Below are 15,862 nucleotides of genomic sequence, written 5' to 3'. Positions count from 1 at the left end.
TCATGCATACGGCAGAGAAAATGCTGTTTACAGCAGCAATGGGCTAACACATGACTTATTGAGTTTGTATCGATCTGTAATACAATTACAGCAACCAGTAAAACTTCAATCCCTCAGAGAAACAAGCCGCTTTTATCAACTAAAGCCCATTGCTTTGGGAGAGTGATGTTCTCTAGTATATTACAGACGTGCAGGGTTACTGTGAGCTATTGACCTGGGGTCTTTGACTAATGGACATGAGTAATCCTATAACATTTAGTGAACGGAGGGCACAGTTACTAGCAATGGATTGTAGTGGAGTGAGGGGGATGTGTGTACCTCTGTATATCTGTAAGAGTGAGGTTTTTTCCATATGTATTGGTAGTACATCTTCAATATCATCTCAAGTCATAAAAAGTCCCAAAACACCTGCATCATTATCTTCTACAGCCAGTACATAGATTGACAGGAGGACTCACATAGCTGGCCACGATCCTCTCTGTGTGTTCAATGTGTTTACGTATCTCACACTCGCTGGGCTGCAGCACGGTGATGCCCTCATCAGAGAACACATAGAACATGTTTCCCACGCTCAAACCTGGAGAGTTAGGAAATCAAAAGAGCTTCTGCTGACGTTCTCACATTCAAAAGCCTTACAGAGAATACACAGACCCTGTTAGCAGCACCTGAACTAGTCAATGACTGATGGAGTTGTCAGGCATTTTCACTGCAGAGTCAGTGACTGTGAACAACATGTCTAGCGAGTTCATTGTGAGACGCCTTTTGAAACTTGATGGCCGCTATGATCTCGAGAACATTTTGCAGGCCTGACACCTGACTCTAAACAACAGCTGGTAATTAGACAACAGATTGATGCTTACAGGGACAAGGACATGCAGCAAGGCTGTTTATGCTGTGGAAAAGCATATTGTGTTGGAATGGCAGGTCACATTGTATAGGATAACCAGATACAATCAAAACCTTGAGTGCTGCTGACACGGTCATGATGGGACATTACGGCTGGTGATACTGTCTGTGCACAATCAGTATCAGGGCTGGACAAGATTCAAACAATGGGCCTCTCTGCTCTCTAATCAGCCATAGTTATTCTCATACACATGTGTGGTGTCACAACTAGAATATAGAGGAAGAGTTATGTGTGCTGACATGTGGTCCAGCCCAGTATAAAAACTGTTTGCATTTGTGTTATATTTTCATGGTCAAGTCTTGTGAAATAACGTTTTCAGCAAGAAAATATACACATAATGAATATACAAAATTAACATATTCACAGGACAAAACATAGACATTCAGAGGAATGTTGGTCCATTGTAGAAGTGAATTGAAAAGAAAAGAAACAAATGGTACAAAGTGTTATACAACGGTATATTTCAGTACCTTCCTCCCGCCACAGTATGTTAGCAACTGCAGCATCAGAATGACAGAAGAGAGAGGGAAAGAGGGAGGGAAAGAGAGAGGGAAAGAGGGAGGGAAATAGAGAGGGAAAGAGGGAGGGAAAGAGAGAGGGAAAGAGAGAGGGAAAGAGAGAGGGAAAGAGAGAGGGAAAGAGGGAGGGAAAGAGAGAGGGAAAGAGAGAGGGAGAAAGGGAGAGAGGGCGGGCAGGAGAGAGAGAGAGAGATACCATGTCATATCAAGTCATTTAAAAAAAAGTGGGACAGAACACATTTAGCAAGAGTGATTCTTTACAGATGCAGAAATACTTCAATTAACACAATAGCATAAATATATCCTTGTTGTTTTATTGCATTTGACACAATCTAAACCGAAAGGCTGTAAAAAAAAATGTCACTCACATTGTTTTCTTTTATACAGAAAGATACCATAGAATAAAGCGTAAGCTTTTTGTTAATTGTATGCCAATATACTGTAACATTGTGCTAATTACTGTATACATTTTCATTGCCAAAAATACCTTGTGAAAATCGCTGAGGCATTTATCCATGTTCTACTTGAAGTAAACTCTCAGTCACTTACGTGTCTTTCTAGCTGAGTCCTCCACAAACAGAGACGATATGTCCTCGTCCACCCCCACCTCGTTCTTCGCAATGCAGGTGTAGGCTCCTGTGTCCTCATAGCGTACGCTGCCAATGTGGAGCTCGCTCCCATTCGCTGTTACAGAGGAGTCTCAGCTAAGCCACATGTTTCTACACCGGTACACATTTTCCATGGCTGTAACATCCTCCCACCTAGCAATACACTCACTGTGTTTTTCTAAATGAATGAACAAAGCTAATCTAAGTAGCCAACTAACTATGTACCCACGTCTCACTAACACAAGCCATTGAAGCCTGAACCCTTGTGATGACAACACAACAACCCTTCCTCAAAATATCCTTTGACTGAATCCTCTCTGTTCTGTTCCCAGAGATCTAGTGTCAGGGGAAGGTGATATATCTCAGGACACAGTGAGTGCTATCATCAGAGAGAGGCAGCGCTCTGACAGTACAACTAGAGAGTGTGTGTGTGTGTGTGTGTGTGTGTGTGTGTGTGTGTGTGTGTGTGTGTGTGTGTGTGTGTGTGTGTGTGTGTGTGTGTGTGTGTGTGTGTGTGTGTGTGTGTGTGTGTGTGTGTGTGTGTGTGTGTGTGTGTGTATTCGTCAGGTTTTAAGCAAAGGTGATATATCTCAGGACACAGTGAGTGCTATCAGAGGCAGCAGAGGCAGCCCTAGCTCTCTGACACTAGCCCTTTATGATCTATGGCTTGTTCTCACACTCACATCCATCCCTCCTCATCCTCACGCTGCTGCAGTGTTGCCTTGATCACAACAAGGCAATTTTCACAACACTGCAGCAGGAGTGAAGGACACCCGTGTCAGACAGCTGCTTTCACGAGCCGTGTCAAAGATCATGTGCCAGTCTTTCACGTTCCTCCTCTCATCTCTCCCTCCCTCTCTTTGTCGTCTTTGATCCCCCTCTCTTGATCTCTTTCCATGTATCTCCTATATGTGAACTGGCAGGCAGAGGAGGATAACTTCATAGTGCTGAACAAGACCTGAAAGAGCCAGGACCTGAGATAAACCCTGGGCTAACATGAACAACTTTTACAGGCACCAATGTACACATAATGCAATATACATTTTCTTCATTCTCATTTAGAACAATGGATTTTACTGACAATTCTACCACCTGAAAAACACACGTTTGTATTTGAACTGTCTATTTTAGTGAAATGCACAGATAAATGGGTGATGTTTCTACAATAGTTTGCATTCAGATTCACTCTTCTAACTCCTCTTTAGGGGGAGTAAAGTGATGACGTACAGAGTGACCCGCCCCACATTAAACACCAGACACTGTCGCCATTACATCTAATCCAGAATTATGCCTTGATCAATTTTAATCATGCCTTGATCAATTAAGAATTTGCCAATAGTTAGGCATTACTTTCTCACTTAAAATGAATAACAAGGGAACAGATACTGGGATTTTCAGACTTGTAGGGGGGTTAAATCGTTCAGAATGCGTCATATAGACAAATATACAGAGCTGATATATGTCCTTACTCTATACAAAAGGGGATAATGCAGCTGTCCATTCAGCACCACCAGTTGAGCTCAGCAGTCAGGACCTTGGACAGTACCACCAGTTGGGCTAAGCTGTCAGGCCATTGGACAGCACCACCAGTTGGGCTAACCCAGTTGAGCTAAGCAGTCAGGACCTTGGACAGCACCCACCAGTTGGGCTAACCCAGTTGGGCTAAGCAGTCAGACCTTTGGACAGCACCTTTTCCTAATAGTTGAGCCTATTGAACACTCCCATTGTAGCCTAGTAGTTAGAGCGTTGAGCCAGTAACCGGAAGGTTGTTGTATCGAATCCCCGAGCTGACAAGGTCAAAATCTGTTGTTTTTCCCCTGAGCAAGGCAGTTAACCCACTGTTCCCCGGGATCCTAAGACGTGGATGTTGATTATGGCAGCCCCCCGCACTTCTCTGATTCAGAGGGGTTGGGTTAAATGCAGACGATGCATTCAGTTGTTTTACTTTCCCTATAAAATGTGTCAAACTCATTCCACGGAGAGCTCAGTGGTGTCTGCGGGTTTTTGCTCCTCCCTTGTATTTGATTGATGAATTAAAGCCACTGATCAGTAAGTAGCTCCCCTCACCTGGTTGTCTACGTCTTAATTGAAAGGGAAAATAAAAAACCAGCAGACACAAGGCTCTCCATGAAATGAGTTTGACACCCCTGATGTAGAGGATCCTGGCAGCATCAGTGAGTACTGTAGCCTCCCCCTCATCCTGGCAGCATCAGTGAGTACTGTAGCCTCATCCTCATCCTGGCAGCATCAGTGAGTACTGTAGCCTCCCCCTCATCCTGGCAGCATCAGTGAGTACTGTAGCCTCCCCTTCATCCTGGCAACATCAGTGAGTACTGTAGCCTCCCCCTCATCCTGGCAGCATCAGTGAGTACTGTAGCCTCCCCTTCATCCTGGTAACATCAGTGAGTACTGTAGCCTCCCCCTCATCCTGGCAGCATCAGTGAGTACTGTAGCCTCCCCTTCATCCTGGTAACATCAGTGAGTACTGTAGCCTCCCCCTCATCCTGGTAACATCAGTGAGTACTGTAGCCTCCCCTTCACCCTGGCAGGATTCGTGAGCTCCACAAGACCAACATTAGCCTTAGTTCCAGAGGGGAAACTAATCTAATTCTGAGTTGGAATACCTATATACTGATCCAATGTTCAAATATTCTGCCAAATAAGCTAAGAGTATAACTCTGGAAAACGGCTTCATTCTGTAGACTCTTATGTTTGAGCACCCTGTTAAACATTTACTAGATATAAGGGTATTTTCAGATCTACCCCAAATAGCAATTAAATGAACATCCTGGAATCCAGCTCCACGGATCTGCCACGTCTAAACTGGGCTGTGAGAGTGACAGTTGGCAGATCTGTGAAGCTGGATTGCAGGATGTTAATGTATATATGAACCTTGCAGAACCTCCCTTGTTTCAGCTGAATCTGAAGTCTGATAACAGGCTATTACCACAGGTAATGATCCACACACAGCCTGTAAACTGCTATCTAATGAGGGTTACTCCATAAAAGACACTCTCTTGTGTCCCCTCGGAAATTGAAATTCCCGTTCAACTCTCTCACATGGCTGGCTGCTGTATAATTCATTTTCACACACGGTTGTTCTATCTTTTCTTTATCATGTTCTTCAAAGGCTTGGATTGGATATTTACTCTTCTAAAATCAGTGGCTGGCAAAATAACAATAATCAAAACGGTGACCCTAAACTTGGATTTGGCAACACAGGAGGGTGTGACACAGAATAAGCCCGTAGTATAGCAACACCTCCATGGTTCCCTTCATAATGGTGTGTCTGCTAAACAAGAGTCGCTGTGATGGTAATAACAGGGTGCGTCTCAAATGGCACCCTATTTCCTATATATTGCCTATGGGCCCTTGTCAAAAGTAATGCACTATATAGGGAATAGGGTGTAATTTAGAACACATACAGTCTTGTGAGTGTGAGCAGGAGTAGCCTGGTGCCTTACCGATGAGGGAGAGCTGTTTGGAGGGTCTGGGCTGCAGGTCCATGCCGTTCTTCAGCCACAGAATCTTAGGGTCTGGGATGCCGTCGGCGTGGCAGTGCAGACTGGCAGACACACCAGGCTCCTGGGCCTGCGTCTCTGGGTAGACCAGGATCACTGGAGGAACTGAATACATAGACACACACACACAGAGACAAACATAGCCACAATAGAGTGGAGTCAGAGAGGTATAATTACACAGGCACAGCAGGCAGAAAGGCTTTCATTTCACACCAGTACCACACAAAATCACACATAGCTACAGGCACTGCGTTACAACAGAGTCCAGCGCAAATGTTTATAACACCAAATAAGACCACTATTGAAGGAAGTTAAGAAGGTGAATCTGAAGGCACACACAATATAGGAGAGGCAAGAAAATCCACTTTGTTGAGCAGCCCCAGTCATTATTTACAGGTGAAACACTTCATATCCAAACACAAACACATGGTAATTGTCTTCGAAGATAACCTTCCTTCCAGGAAGCAAACATTTCCCTCCCTCTTCAACTGAATGTCTCAGATGCAGCTGTATCGTTTTGCAATTAGCCTAAATCCTGCCTTACAACACACAATCACGCCTATAATCCTTGTTAATTGAAAATCATTTCAGGCTATTTTTGTCTGTGCATATCTGTGCGAGCAAAATGAAATAATGCTCGGGAAATTGAGATTGTTATCTTTGATTTGATACAGTACAGACGGCACTCCCAAGGTCCTCAATGAAGAGGAAGGCCCGGCAATCACACGTAGTCTCAGCAAAAAAAGACTTATGGGAATGATTTTGTAGAGCAGTGTGTTTTGCTAAGTGCCTGCAGCCAGCCCCTCTGAGCTGATTCCTGCTGGCTATTTGATGTACTGTAGATATAACACTGTACATGCTCAGGGTGGAATCATCTGAGTAGGGTGAGTAAAACACCATGGGTATAGACTTGATTTGCTTTCTATGATAATATGTGGGACATGTTGAAAACAATGCCATGTTTTGTGATTGGGACACTGTTGCTGCCAAGAGAGTCTGAGACAGGATTTGAGACAGGGGTTGAGACAGGGGTTGAGACAGGATTTGAGACAGGGGTTGAGACAGGGGTTGAGACAGGGGTTGAGACAGGGGTTGAGACAGGGGTTGAGACAGGGGTTGAGACAGGGGTTGAGACAGGGGTTGAGACAGGGGTGGAGACAGGGATTGAGACAGGGGTTGAGACAGGGATTGAGACAGGGGTTGAGACAGGGGTTGAGACAGGGATTGAGACAGGGATTGAGACAGGGGTTGAGACAGGGATTGAGACAGGGGTTGAGACAGGGATTGAGACATGTGTTGAGACAGGGATTGAGACGGAGGTTGAGACGGGGGTTGAGACGGGGGTTGAGACGGGGGTTGAGACGGGGGTTGAGACGGGGATTGAGACGGGGATTGAGACGGGGGTTGAGACGGGGGTTGAGACGGGGGTTGAGATAGGGGTTGAGACAGGATTTGAGACAGGGGTTGATACAGGGGTTGAGACAGGATTTGAGACAGGATTTGAGACAGGAATTGAGATATGGGTCGATACAGGGATCGAGACAGGGGTCGAGACAGGGGTCGAGACAGGGGTTGAGACAGGATTTGTGACAGGGATTGAGACAGGATTTGAGACAGAGGTTGAGACAGGGGTTGAGACAGGGGTTGAGACAGGAGTTGAGACAGGATTTGAGACAGGGGTTGCGACAGGGGTTGAGACAGGGGTTGAGACAGGGGTTGAGACAGGCGTTAAGACAGGGATTGAGACAGGGGTTGAGACAGGGATTGCCAGTCCTGACCCTGGAAGGTCCTTCATCCACGAAAGCATCTAACTTTTTGTTCAAATTCAAACTATTTGTTATCTATTCAAACTATTTGTTCAAACTATTTGTTATCTATTCAAACTATTTGTTATCTATTCAAACTATTTGTTCAAACTATTTGTTATCTATTCAAACTATTTGTTATCTATTCAAACTATTTGTTATCTATTAAAACTACTTGTTATCTACCTGTATTCAAATGATTTGTTATCTATTCAAACTATTTATCTATTAAAACTATTTGTCATCTATTCAAAAACCAACAACAAAAACCAGGAATTTAACATTGAACGCAGCGATGATTGCACTGCAACTGTAACACATTTAGTCAGGTCAAAATTCTGGTGAACACATGCCATCAAATGACCATGAAATGTCAAGTATATGCCATTACTAACCATTCACCTGCAGTACATGGGTCTGGCAGAGTTCTTCATATCCATACGCATGACAGCTGTAGTTCCCCATATGGATGGTTGTCACCTTGGTGATGTAGAGGGAGCCGTCATCACCAAAGTCCTATTGGGGAAGAGGAAGGTGGCAGTGGAGGATGGTGAGGGAGGGAAGAAGGGAGGGGAGGGATGTGAGGTAAGGGAGGAGTAAAGGAGGGAAGGTAAGGGAGGCAGGGCACACAACAGGGGACCATGGAGTGATGAGAAGCATATAGACCATGAATCAACGTGGTCCCTAGATGTTGGGACGGGCATGGGGATTGGAGCCCTGTCGTCACGCTCAATCAGTCTGATAAATAGGAAGGGTTAAAAATACAAAGAACATTAGAGTGATTAATGGAGCCAGTTGTTGTTTTTCAGGATGCACAACTCACTTGGGGTTTCAGCGAGGCTTAAGGAGGATTAAGACACTAAACAGTGGTGTCCCAGTATGTGGCGGACTGACAGTGTGCAGATGTGTGGAGTTAGCTACCTTAATAACCAAACACATCTCTCCCTAAACAGAGACTAAAGACTTGGAGTTTATTGCCGCAAGCGATCGTCCCACTACGTGCTTTAAGAAGCTACTGTTTCTCATTAGACTAACGAGATGGGAGTGGATGAGGACATAATGGTCTCTATGCTTTAAGGTGAGGAAAGGTACTGAAGAGGAAATACTTAGGACGGACATTAGAAAGGCTTTACGGAACATATGAAAACAGTAGACACTGCTTTAGAGATTAATTACTGTACAGCAGGGTTTCCCAAACTCGATCCTGGGCCCCCCCTGGGTACACGTTATGGTTTTTGCCCCAGCATTACACAGCTGATTCAAATAACCAACCAAGTTTTGACTATTTGAATCAGCTGTGACGTGCTAGGGCAAAAAACGAAATGTGCAGCCAGAGGGGCCCCCCAGGAAAATCTATCCTACAGCGTCTATCCCTATAAGAGATCAACTTAACTGTGTTGCGCTGATTCTTCTTATTTAGTTCCAGTACAGGTTTATATGATTAAAACCTGTTTGGGATAGGGGGCAGCATTTTCACTTTGGATGGATGAATCGCGTGCCCATAGTGAACTGCCTCCTACTCTGTCCCAGATGCTAATATATGCATATTATTATTACTATTGGATAGGAAACACGCTGAAGTTTCTAAAACTGTTTGAATTATGTCTGTGAGTATAACAGAACTCATATGGCAGGCAAACTTCCAAACAGGAAGTGAGAATTCTGAGAAGGGTCGATGTTAAAGTCATCGCCTATTCAATTCCCTGTAATATATGGATCTGTTTGCACTTCCTACGCCTTCCACTAGATGTCAACAGTCTGTAGAACGTGGAATGAAGCCTCTAGTGTGATGTGGGGCCAGATGGGAGCTATTTGAGTCAGTGGTCTGGCAGAATGCTAGTTCCTGGTCACGCGCGCTAGTCATGATTTGGCCATGTGTTCCATTACTTATACAGACATGAAGAAATGCTCCGGTTGGAACGTTATTGGATATATATGATAACAACATCCTGAAGATTTATTCTCTACTTAATTTGACCAGTTTATTCGACCTGGAATATAACTTTTTGAAGTTTTCGTCCGAGTTCGCCTGGACCGGCGCCAGCATTTGGACATGTGAACTAAAAGTGCTAGCAAAAGTAGCTAATTGGACACTAGTAATGGACATTATCAAACAAAACAACGATTTATTGTGGAACTAGGATTCCTGGCACTGCATTCTGATGAAAGATCATCAAAGGTAAGGGAATATTTATGATGTAATTTCGTATTTCTGTTGACTCCAACATGGCGGAGAAATGTTGTGTATTTCTGAGCGGCGTCTCAGATTATTGCATGGTATGCTTTTTCCTAAAGTAAAAAAAAAATCTGACACAGCGGTTGCATTAAGAACCAGTGTATCTTTAATTATATGTAAAACATGTATCTTTCATCAAAGTTTATGATGAGTATTTCTGTTATTTGACGTGGCTCTCTGTAATTACTCCGGATATTTTGGAGGCATTTCTGAACATGGCGCCAATGTAAACCGAGATTTGTGGATATAAATATGCACATTATCGAACAAAACATAAATGTATTGTGTAACATGATGTCCTATGAGTGTCATCTGATGAAGATTATCAAAGGTTAGTGATTAATTTTATCTCTATTTCTGCTTTTGTGTGACTATCTTTGGCTGGGAAAAATGGCTGTGTGTTTTTTGGATTTGGTGGTGATCTAACATAAATATATGTTGTGTTTTCGCTGTAAAGCATTTTAAAAATCGGACACGATGGCTAGATTAACAAGATGTTTATCTTTCATTTGCTCTATTGGACTTGTTAATGTGTGAAAGTTACATATTTAAAAAATATATTTTAGACTTTTGCGCGCTGCCTTTTCAGCGGAATGTTGTGGGTGTTCCTGTTCCGCTAGCTGAACCCCTGGGCTAGAAAGGTTAAACAAGAAATACTGAAAATCATGTACAGCTTTCAAGTTCGATTAGTAGTATGTAAAGGATACACATGTTACACACCGTCCAATGAAAGGCAATGCAACAACAATAAGAAATAATACAGATAAGAATACGAACATAAAGTAAATGACAGTAGAATAGAATAAACATGTTAGCTGTCACGTTCTGACCCTAGTTCTTTTGTTATTTCTTTGTTTTAGTGTGGTCCGGGTGTGAGTTGGGTGGGTTATCTATGTTTTGTTTTTCTATGTTGGGTTTTTCGTTTGGCCTGATATGGTTCTCAATCAGAGGCAGGTGTTAGTCGTTGTCTCTGATTGGGAACCATATTTAGGGAGCTTGTTTTCTATTTTGTTTTGTGGGTGGTTATTTTCCATTTCAGTGTTTTCACCATTCGGGACTGTTTCGGTTTTCATTTTGTTTCACTTTGTTAGTTTTGTATTTTGTCGTATTCATTCTCATTAAAAGACATTATGGATACGTACCACGCTGCATTTTGGTCCTCCTCTCTTTCTCCCAACGAAGATCGTTACATTAGCATTTATTATAATACAGGAAGGCACAATTTATAGTCCAATATTTACACGTGTTTTGGGGAAGGAGCTATTGGGTGACAATCATTTAAATTGTGGAGTATTAGCAATAGTAAATAAGAGTCTGGTAGCAGCAGTTGCAACATGTAGCGTGAATGTGTGTTGGTGTGTGTGTGCGTGTGTGCGTGCGTGCGTGCGTGAGTGCAGAGAGTCAGCATAGGTGGTAAGTCCAGTTCAAGTGTTCAGCAGTCTGATGGCTTGTAGATAGAAACGGTCTCTAAGCCTGTTGGTATCAGACCTCATGCTCAGATACCGTTAACCTGATGGTAAGGGAATGAACAGCTCATTGCTGGGGTGTGTGGGGTCCTTGATGGTGGGCCTTTTAGTCGTGGATGGAGCAATTCCTGTACCAGGTTGTGATGCAACTGGTCAGGATATTGTCGATGGTCCAGCTGTAGTATTTGCAGAGGACCCGGGGTGGCATGCCGAATTTCTTCAACTGCCTTAGGAAGTAGAGACGCTGTTGCGCCCTTTTGACAAGAGTGGTGGTGTTGTTGGTCCATGTCAAGTCCTCTGTGATGTGGACGCCGAGGAACTTAAAACTGCTGACTATCTCTACTGCAGTCCTGTTGATGTGGATCAAGGCATGTTCCCTCCTCTGCTAACTGAAGTCAACAATCAACTCCTTTGTTTTGCTGATGTTGAGGGAGAGGTTGTTGTCCTGGCACCATAATGCCCGTCGACTTACCTCCTACCTATAAGCTGACTCATCTTTGTTGGTTATCAGGCCTACAGTTGTGGTGTCGTCAGCAAACCTGATGATGGAGTTGGTCTTGTGCAAAGCTACACAGTCGTGGGTGAACAGGGAGTACAGCAGAGGGCTGAGAACACAGCCCTGGATGGCCCATGGGTTGAGTCAGTAAAGAGGAGGTGTTGTTGCCAATCCTTACAGCCTGTGGTCTGCTCATCAGGAAGTCCAGGATCCAGTGGCAGAGGGTAGGTTCCAGACACAGGGCTCTGAGCTTGTTGACGAGCTTGGAGGGTACAATTGTGTTGAATGCTAAACTGTAGTCAATTAACACATAGGTGTTCCTCGTGTTCAGATGTGTTAGGGACTTGTGAATAGCGATGGAAATGGCATCTGGGGGTCCAGTGTGCCTGGCATGCTGGCCTTGAAGTGGCAAGCCTCTCAAAACACTTCATGTCACCTTGGTTTTCTTGGACACTGGAACGATGGTAGTCACCTTGAAACAAGTGGGGACTACGGAGAGGTTTAAGATGTTTGAGAAGACGCCCGCCGGCTGGTCAGCTTTGTGAATATTCACTCTTTTGAGAGTTTTCCCCACGTCAGCCTTGGAGAGCGAAAGCACATGGTCAGGGAGGGAGGCTTCGGTGGGCACCACACAGCTGGATCATACATTTCTATTTATTTTCTTAGTGTCAACATGTTGTGACTCAAATTACGGACCTCATGCGTCTCCCGGGTGGCACAGTGGTCTAAGTCACTGCATCACAGTGCTAGCTGTGCCACCAGAGATTCTGGGTTCAAGCCCAGGATCTGCCGCAGCCGGCCGCGACCGGGAGGCTCATGGGGCGACGCACAATTGACCCAGCGTTGTTAGGGAGGGTTTGGCCAGCATAGTCTCATAGTGCACTAGTGACTCATGTGGCGGGCTGGACGCAGTGCATGCTGACCAGGTCGCTAGGTGTATGGTGTTTCCTCCGACACATTGGTGCGGCTGGCTTCCGGGTTGGATGTGCATTGTGTCAAGAAGCAGTGCGCCTTGGTTGGGTTGTGTTTCGGAGGACGCATGGCTCTCGACCTTCGCCTCTCCCGAGTCTGTACGGGAGTTGCAGCGATGAGACAAGACAGTAACTACTACCAATTCGATACCATGAAAAAGGGGTAAAATATATATTTTTTAAATGACGTACCTCATAAAGGGAAATTTGTTATTGTTCAAAAAAACTGATTGAATACAGTGGAGTGGCTGTACACTTACAGTTGAAGTCGGAAGTTTACATACACCTTAGCCAAATACATTCAAACTCAGTTCCTGACATTACATTTTTTTAAGTTCACTGTCTTAGGTCAGTTAGGGTCACCACTTTATTTTAAGAATGTGAAATGTCAGAATAATAGTACAGATAATGATTTATTTCAGCTTTAATTTAATTCATCACATTCCCAGTGGGTCAGAAGTTTACACACACTCAATTAGTATTTGGTAGCATTGCCTTTAAATTGTTTAACTTAGGTCAAACATTTCAGGTAGCCTTCCACAAGCTTCCCACAATAAGTTGGGTGAATTTTGGCCCATTCCTCCTGACAGAGCTGGTGTAACTGAGTCAGATTTGTAGGCCTCCTTGCTCGCACACGCTTTTTCAGTTCTGCCACATATTTTCTATAGGATTGAGGTCAGGGCTTTGTGATGGCCACTCCAATACCTTGACTTTGTTGTCCTTAAGCCATTTTGCCACAACTTTGGAAGTATGCTTGTGGTGATTGTCCATTTGGAAGACCCATTTGCGACCAAGCTTTAACTTCCTGACTGATGTCTTGAGATGTTGCTTCAATATATCCACATAATTTTCCTACCTCATGATGCCATCTATTTTGTGAAGTGCACCAGTCCCTCCTGTAGCAAAGCACCCCCACAACATGATGCTGCCACCCCCGTGCTTCATGGTTGGGATGGTGTTCTTCGGCTTGCAAGCGTCCCCCGTTTTCCTCAAAACATAACGATGGTCATTATGGCCAAGCCGTTCTATTTTTGTTACATCAGACCAGAGGACATTTCTCCAAAAAGTACGATCTTTGTCCCAATTTGCAGTTGCAAACCTTAGTCTGGCTTTTTTTAATGGCGGTTTTGGAGCAGTGCCTTCTTCATTGCTAAGCGGCCTTTCAGGTTATGTCAAAATAGAACTCGTTTTACTGTGGATATAGATACTTTTGTACCTGTTTCCTCCAGCATCTTCACAAGGTCCTTTGCTGTTGTTCTGGGATTGATTTGCACTTTTGGCACCAAAGTACGTTCATCTCTAGGAGACAGAACGTGTCTCCTTGCTGAGTGGTATGATGGCTGCGTGGTCCCATGGTGTTTATAATTTTGTTTGTACAGATGAACGTGGTACCTTCAGGCGTTTGGAAATTGCTCCCAAGGATGAACCAGACTTGTGGAGATCTACAATTCTGAGGTCTTGGCTGATTTCTTTTGATTTTCCCATGATGTCAAGCAAAGAGGCACTGAGTTTGAAGGTAGGCCTTGAAATACATCCACAGGTACACCTCTAATTGACTCAAATGATGTAAATTAGCCTATCAGAAGCTTCTAAAGCCATGACATCATTTTCTGGAATTTTCCAAGCTGTTGAAAGGCACAGTCAACTTAGTGTGTGTAAACTTCTGACCCACTGGAATTGTGATACAGTGAATTATAAGTGAAATAATCTGTCTGTAAACAATTGTTGGAAAAATTACTTGTCATGCACAAAGTAGATGTCCTAACCGACTTGCCAAAACGATAGTTTGTTAACAAGAAAGCGTGTAGCAAGTAGCGTGGCAGAGGAAAAATAGGGAGGAGCATCAGGGCTAGTTGCATTAGAAGGGTGGAAGATGAGGAAATGTTGGACGGGCAATGAGGCATGGCAGAGTCAAATAGGAATCGTGACTTAATGAAGTTGTGATTAAAGAGCTCAGCCATGTGCTCCTTGTCAGTAACAACCACATCATCAACATTAAGGGACATGGGCAGCTGTGAGGAGGAGGGTTTATTCTCCAGGTCTTTAACCGTTTTCCAGAACTTCTTGGGTTAGACCCACAGAGAGAGAACTGGGCCTTAAAGTAACTAAATTTGGCCTTCTGCATAGCCTGAGTGTACTTATTTCTAATTTGCCTGAATGAGAGCCGGTCAGCCTGAGTATGCGTGTGCCGAGCGATTTGCCAAATGGAATTCTTGAGGTGGAGTAACTCTGCCAGATCACGGTCGAACCAGGGGCTGAACCTGTTTTTAATTCAAATTTTCTTTATGGGGGTGTGTTTATTAACGACACCACTGAAAATATAAAGAAAGAAGGTCCAAGCATCTTCGACAGAGGGGCTCAAGATGATTCTATACCAATTTACAGAGGCCAGATCATGAAGGAAGACGCAGCACATAAATGCCCTTATCCAGATGGTTTAACAAAGGCATTTCCTAACTTTCTTTGTTGTTACCAACATGCAGTATCTCCATCAGGAAGAGAGGCAAGATCCATTTGTCTGCCAGCTCAGAGACAAGCTACACTATTCACAGCCCTGTGTAATGTCCAATGTAATTGCATTGCTGGACTTTTTTAAACTTAATATATTTGTAGTTTTTTTAATGTACAATTAAAAATGTATTTGTTTGAGCTGTTAGTGATAATTCCCTAAGTTGTAATACATTTGTGTTTACCTCATTAAGCCTTTGTGTGTTATGAATGACCAAAGGTTTCTGACTTTATAGTAAGTACAGTGCCATTTGATATAAGGCATTTATGTATGTGTTATAAAATTACCAAAGGTGTCTGACTTTCAATTAAGTACAGCATAATGTGATATAGAGTCTTTATGGATGGGTTATGAATGACCGAAGGTGTCTCACTTCAAACGAAGTATTACAGGACACTACGTCAAGTGTAAATCAATAGGTTATAACCGTTCTGCTGAGTTATGAAGGTTCTCTCATGAACTACAGGTTACTGTAGGGTGTGAGAGGTACTTAAATTGGTTGATGTGCCGATGTGTGTGTGTGTGTGTGTGTGTGTGTGTGTGTGTGTGTGTGTGTGTGTGTGTGTGTGTGTGTGTGTGTGTGTGTGTGTGTGTGTGTGTGTGTGTGTGTGTCACATGAGACTACCACATCAGGTATTCCTCTTCTGTTCCCATGCTGTCGACCAGGGCTTGATTACAACCTGTTACAATGGTGCCAAAGTTTTGTGGCTGATCTTTCAACAGGGGAGTGGGTGAATGTGTCAAAGATGTGACTGGGCCCAGCACAGCAAGGTATGGCTAGTTTTTGTTGTGAGCGTATTTGTGTAACTAGGTTCCAGAAGAAAG

The 15,862-nt window shown here is 43.7% G+C and overlaps 1 protein-coding gene across 1 annotated transcript in view; it reads right to left on the bottom strand.

Annotated features, from left to right (window-relative positions):
- Positions 1–15,862, bottom strand: part of LOC120056758 (follistatin-related protein 4-like) — a 141,136-nt gene that overhangs the window by 12,038 nt on the left and 113,236 nt on the right. The window contains exons 6-10 of the mRNA XM_039004966.1: positions 7,755–7,875; positions 5,498–5,659; positions 1,975–2,109; positions 1,378–1,404; positions 459–577 (exon numbers count right to left, since the gene is read on the bottom strand). Of these exons, the coding sequence (XP_038860894.1) occupies positions 459–577; positions 1,378–1,404; positions 1,975–2,109; positions 5,498–5,659; positions 7,755–7,875 (564 nt within the window). The remainder of the gene's footprint in view (positions 1–458; positions 578–1,377; positions 1,405–1,974; positions 2,110–5,497; positions 5,660–7,754; positions 7,876–15,862) is intronic.

Source organism: Salvelinus namaycush, chromosome 12 (assembly GCF_016432855.1).
Source record: "Salvelinus namaycush isolate Seneca chromosome 12, SaNama_1.0, whole genome shotgun sequence".
NCBI classification, from domain to species: domain Eukaryota; kingdom Metazoa; phylum Chordata; class Actinopteri; order Salmoniformes; family Salmonidae; genus Salvelinus; species Salvelinus namaycush.
Note: the sequence above shows the minus strand (reverse complement) of the source record. Positions and strands in the feature narration are given on the sequence as shown.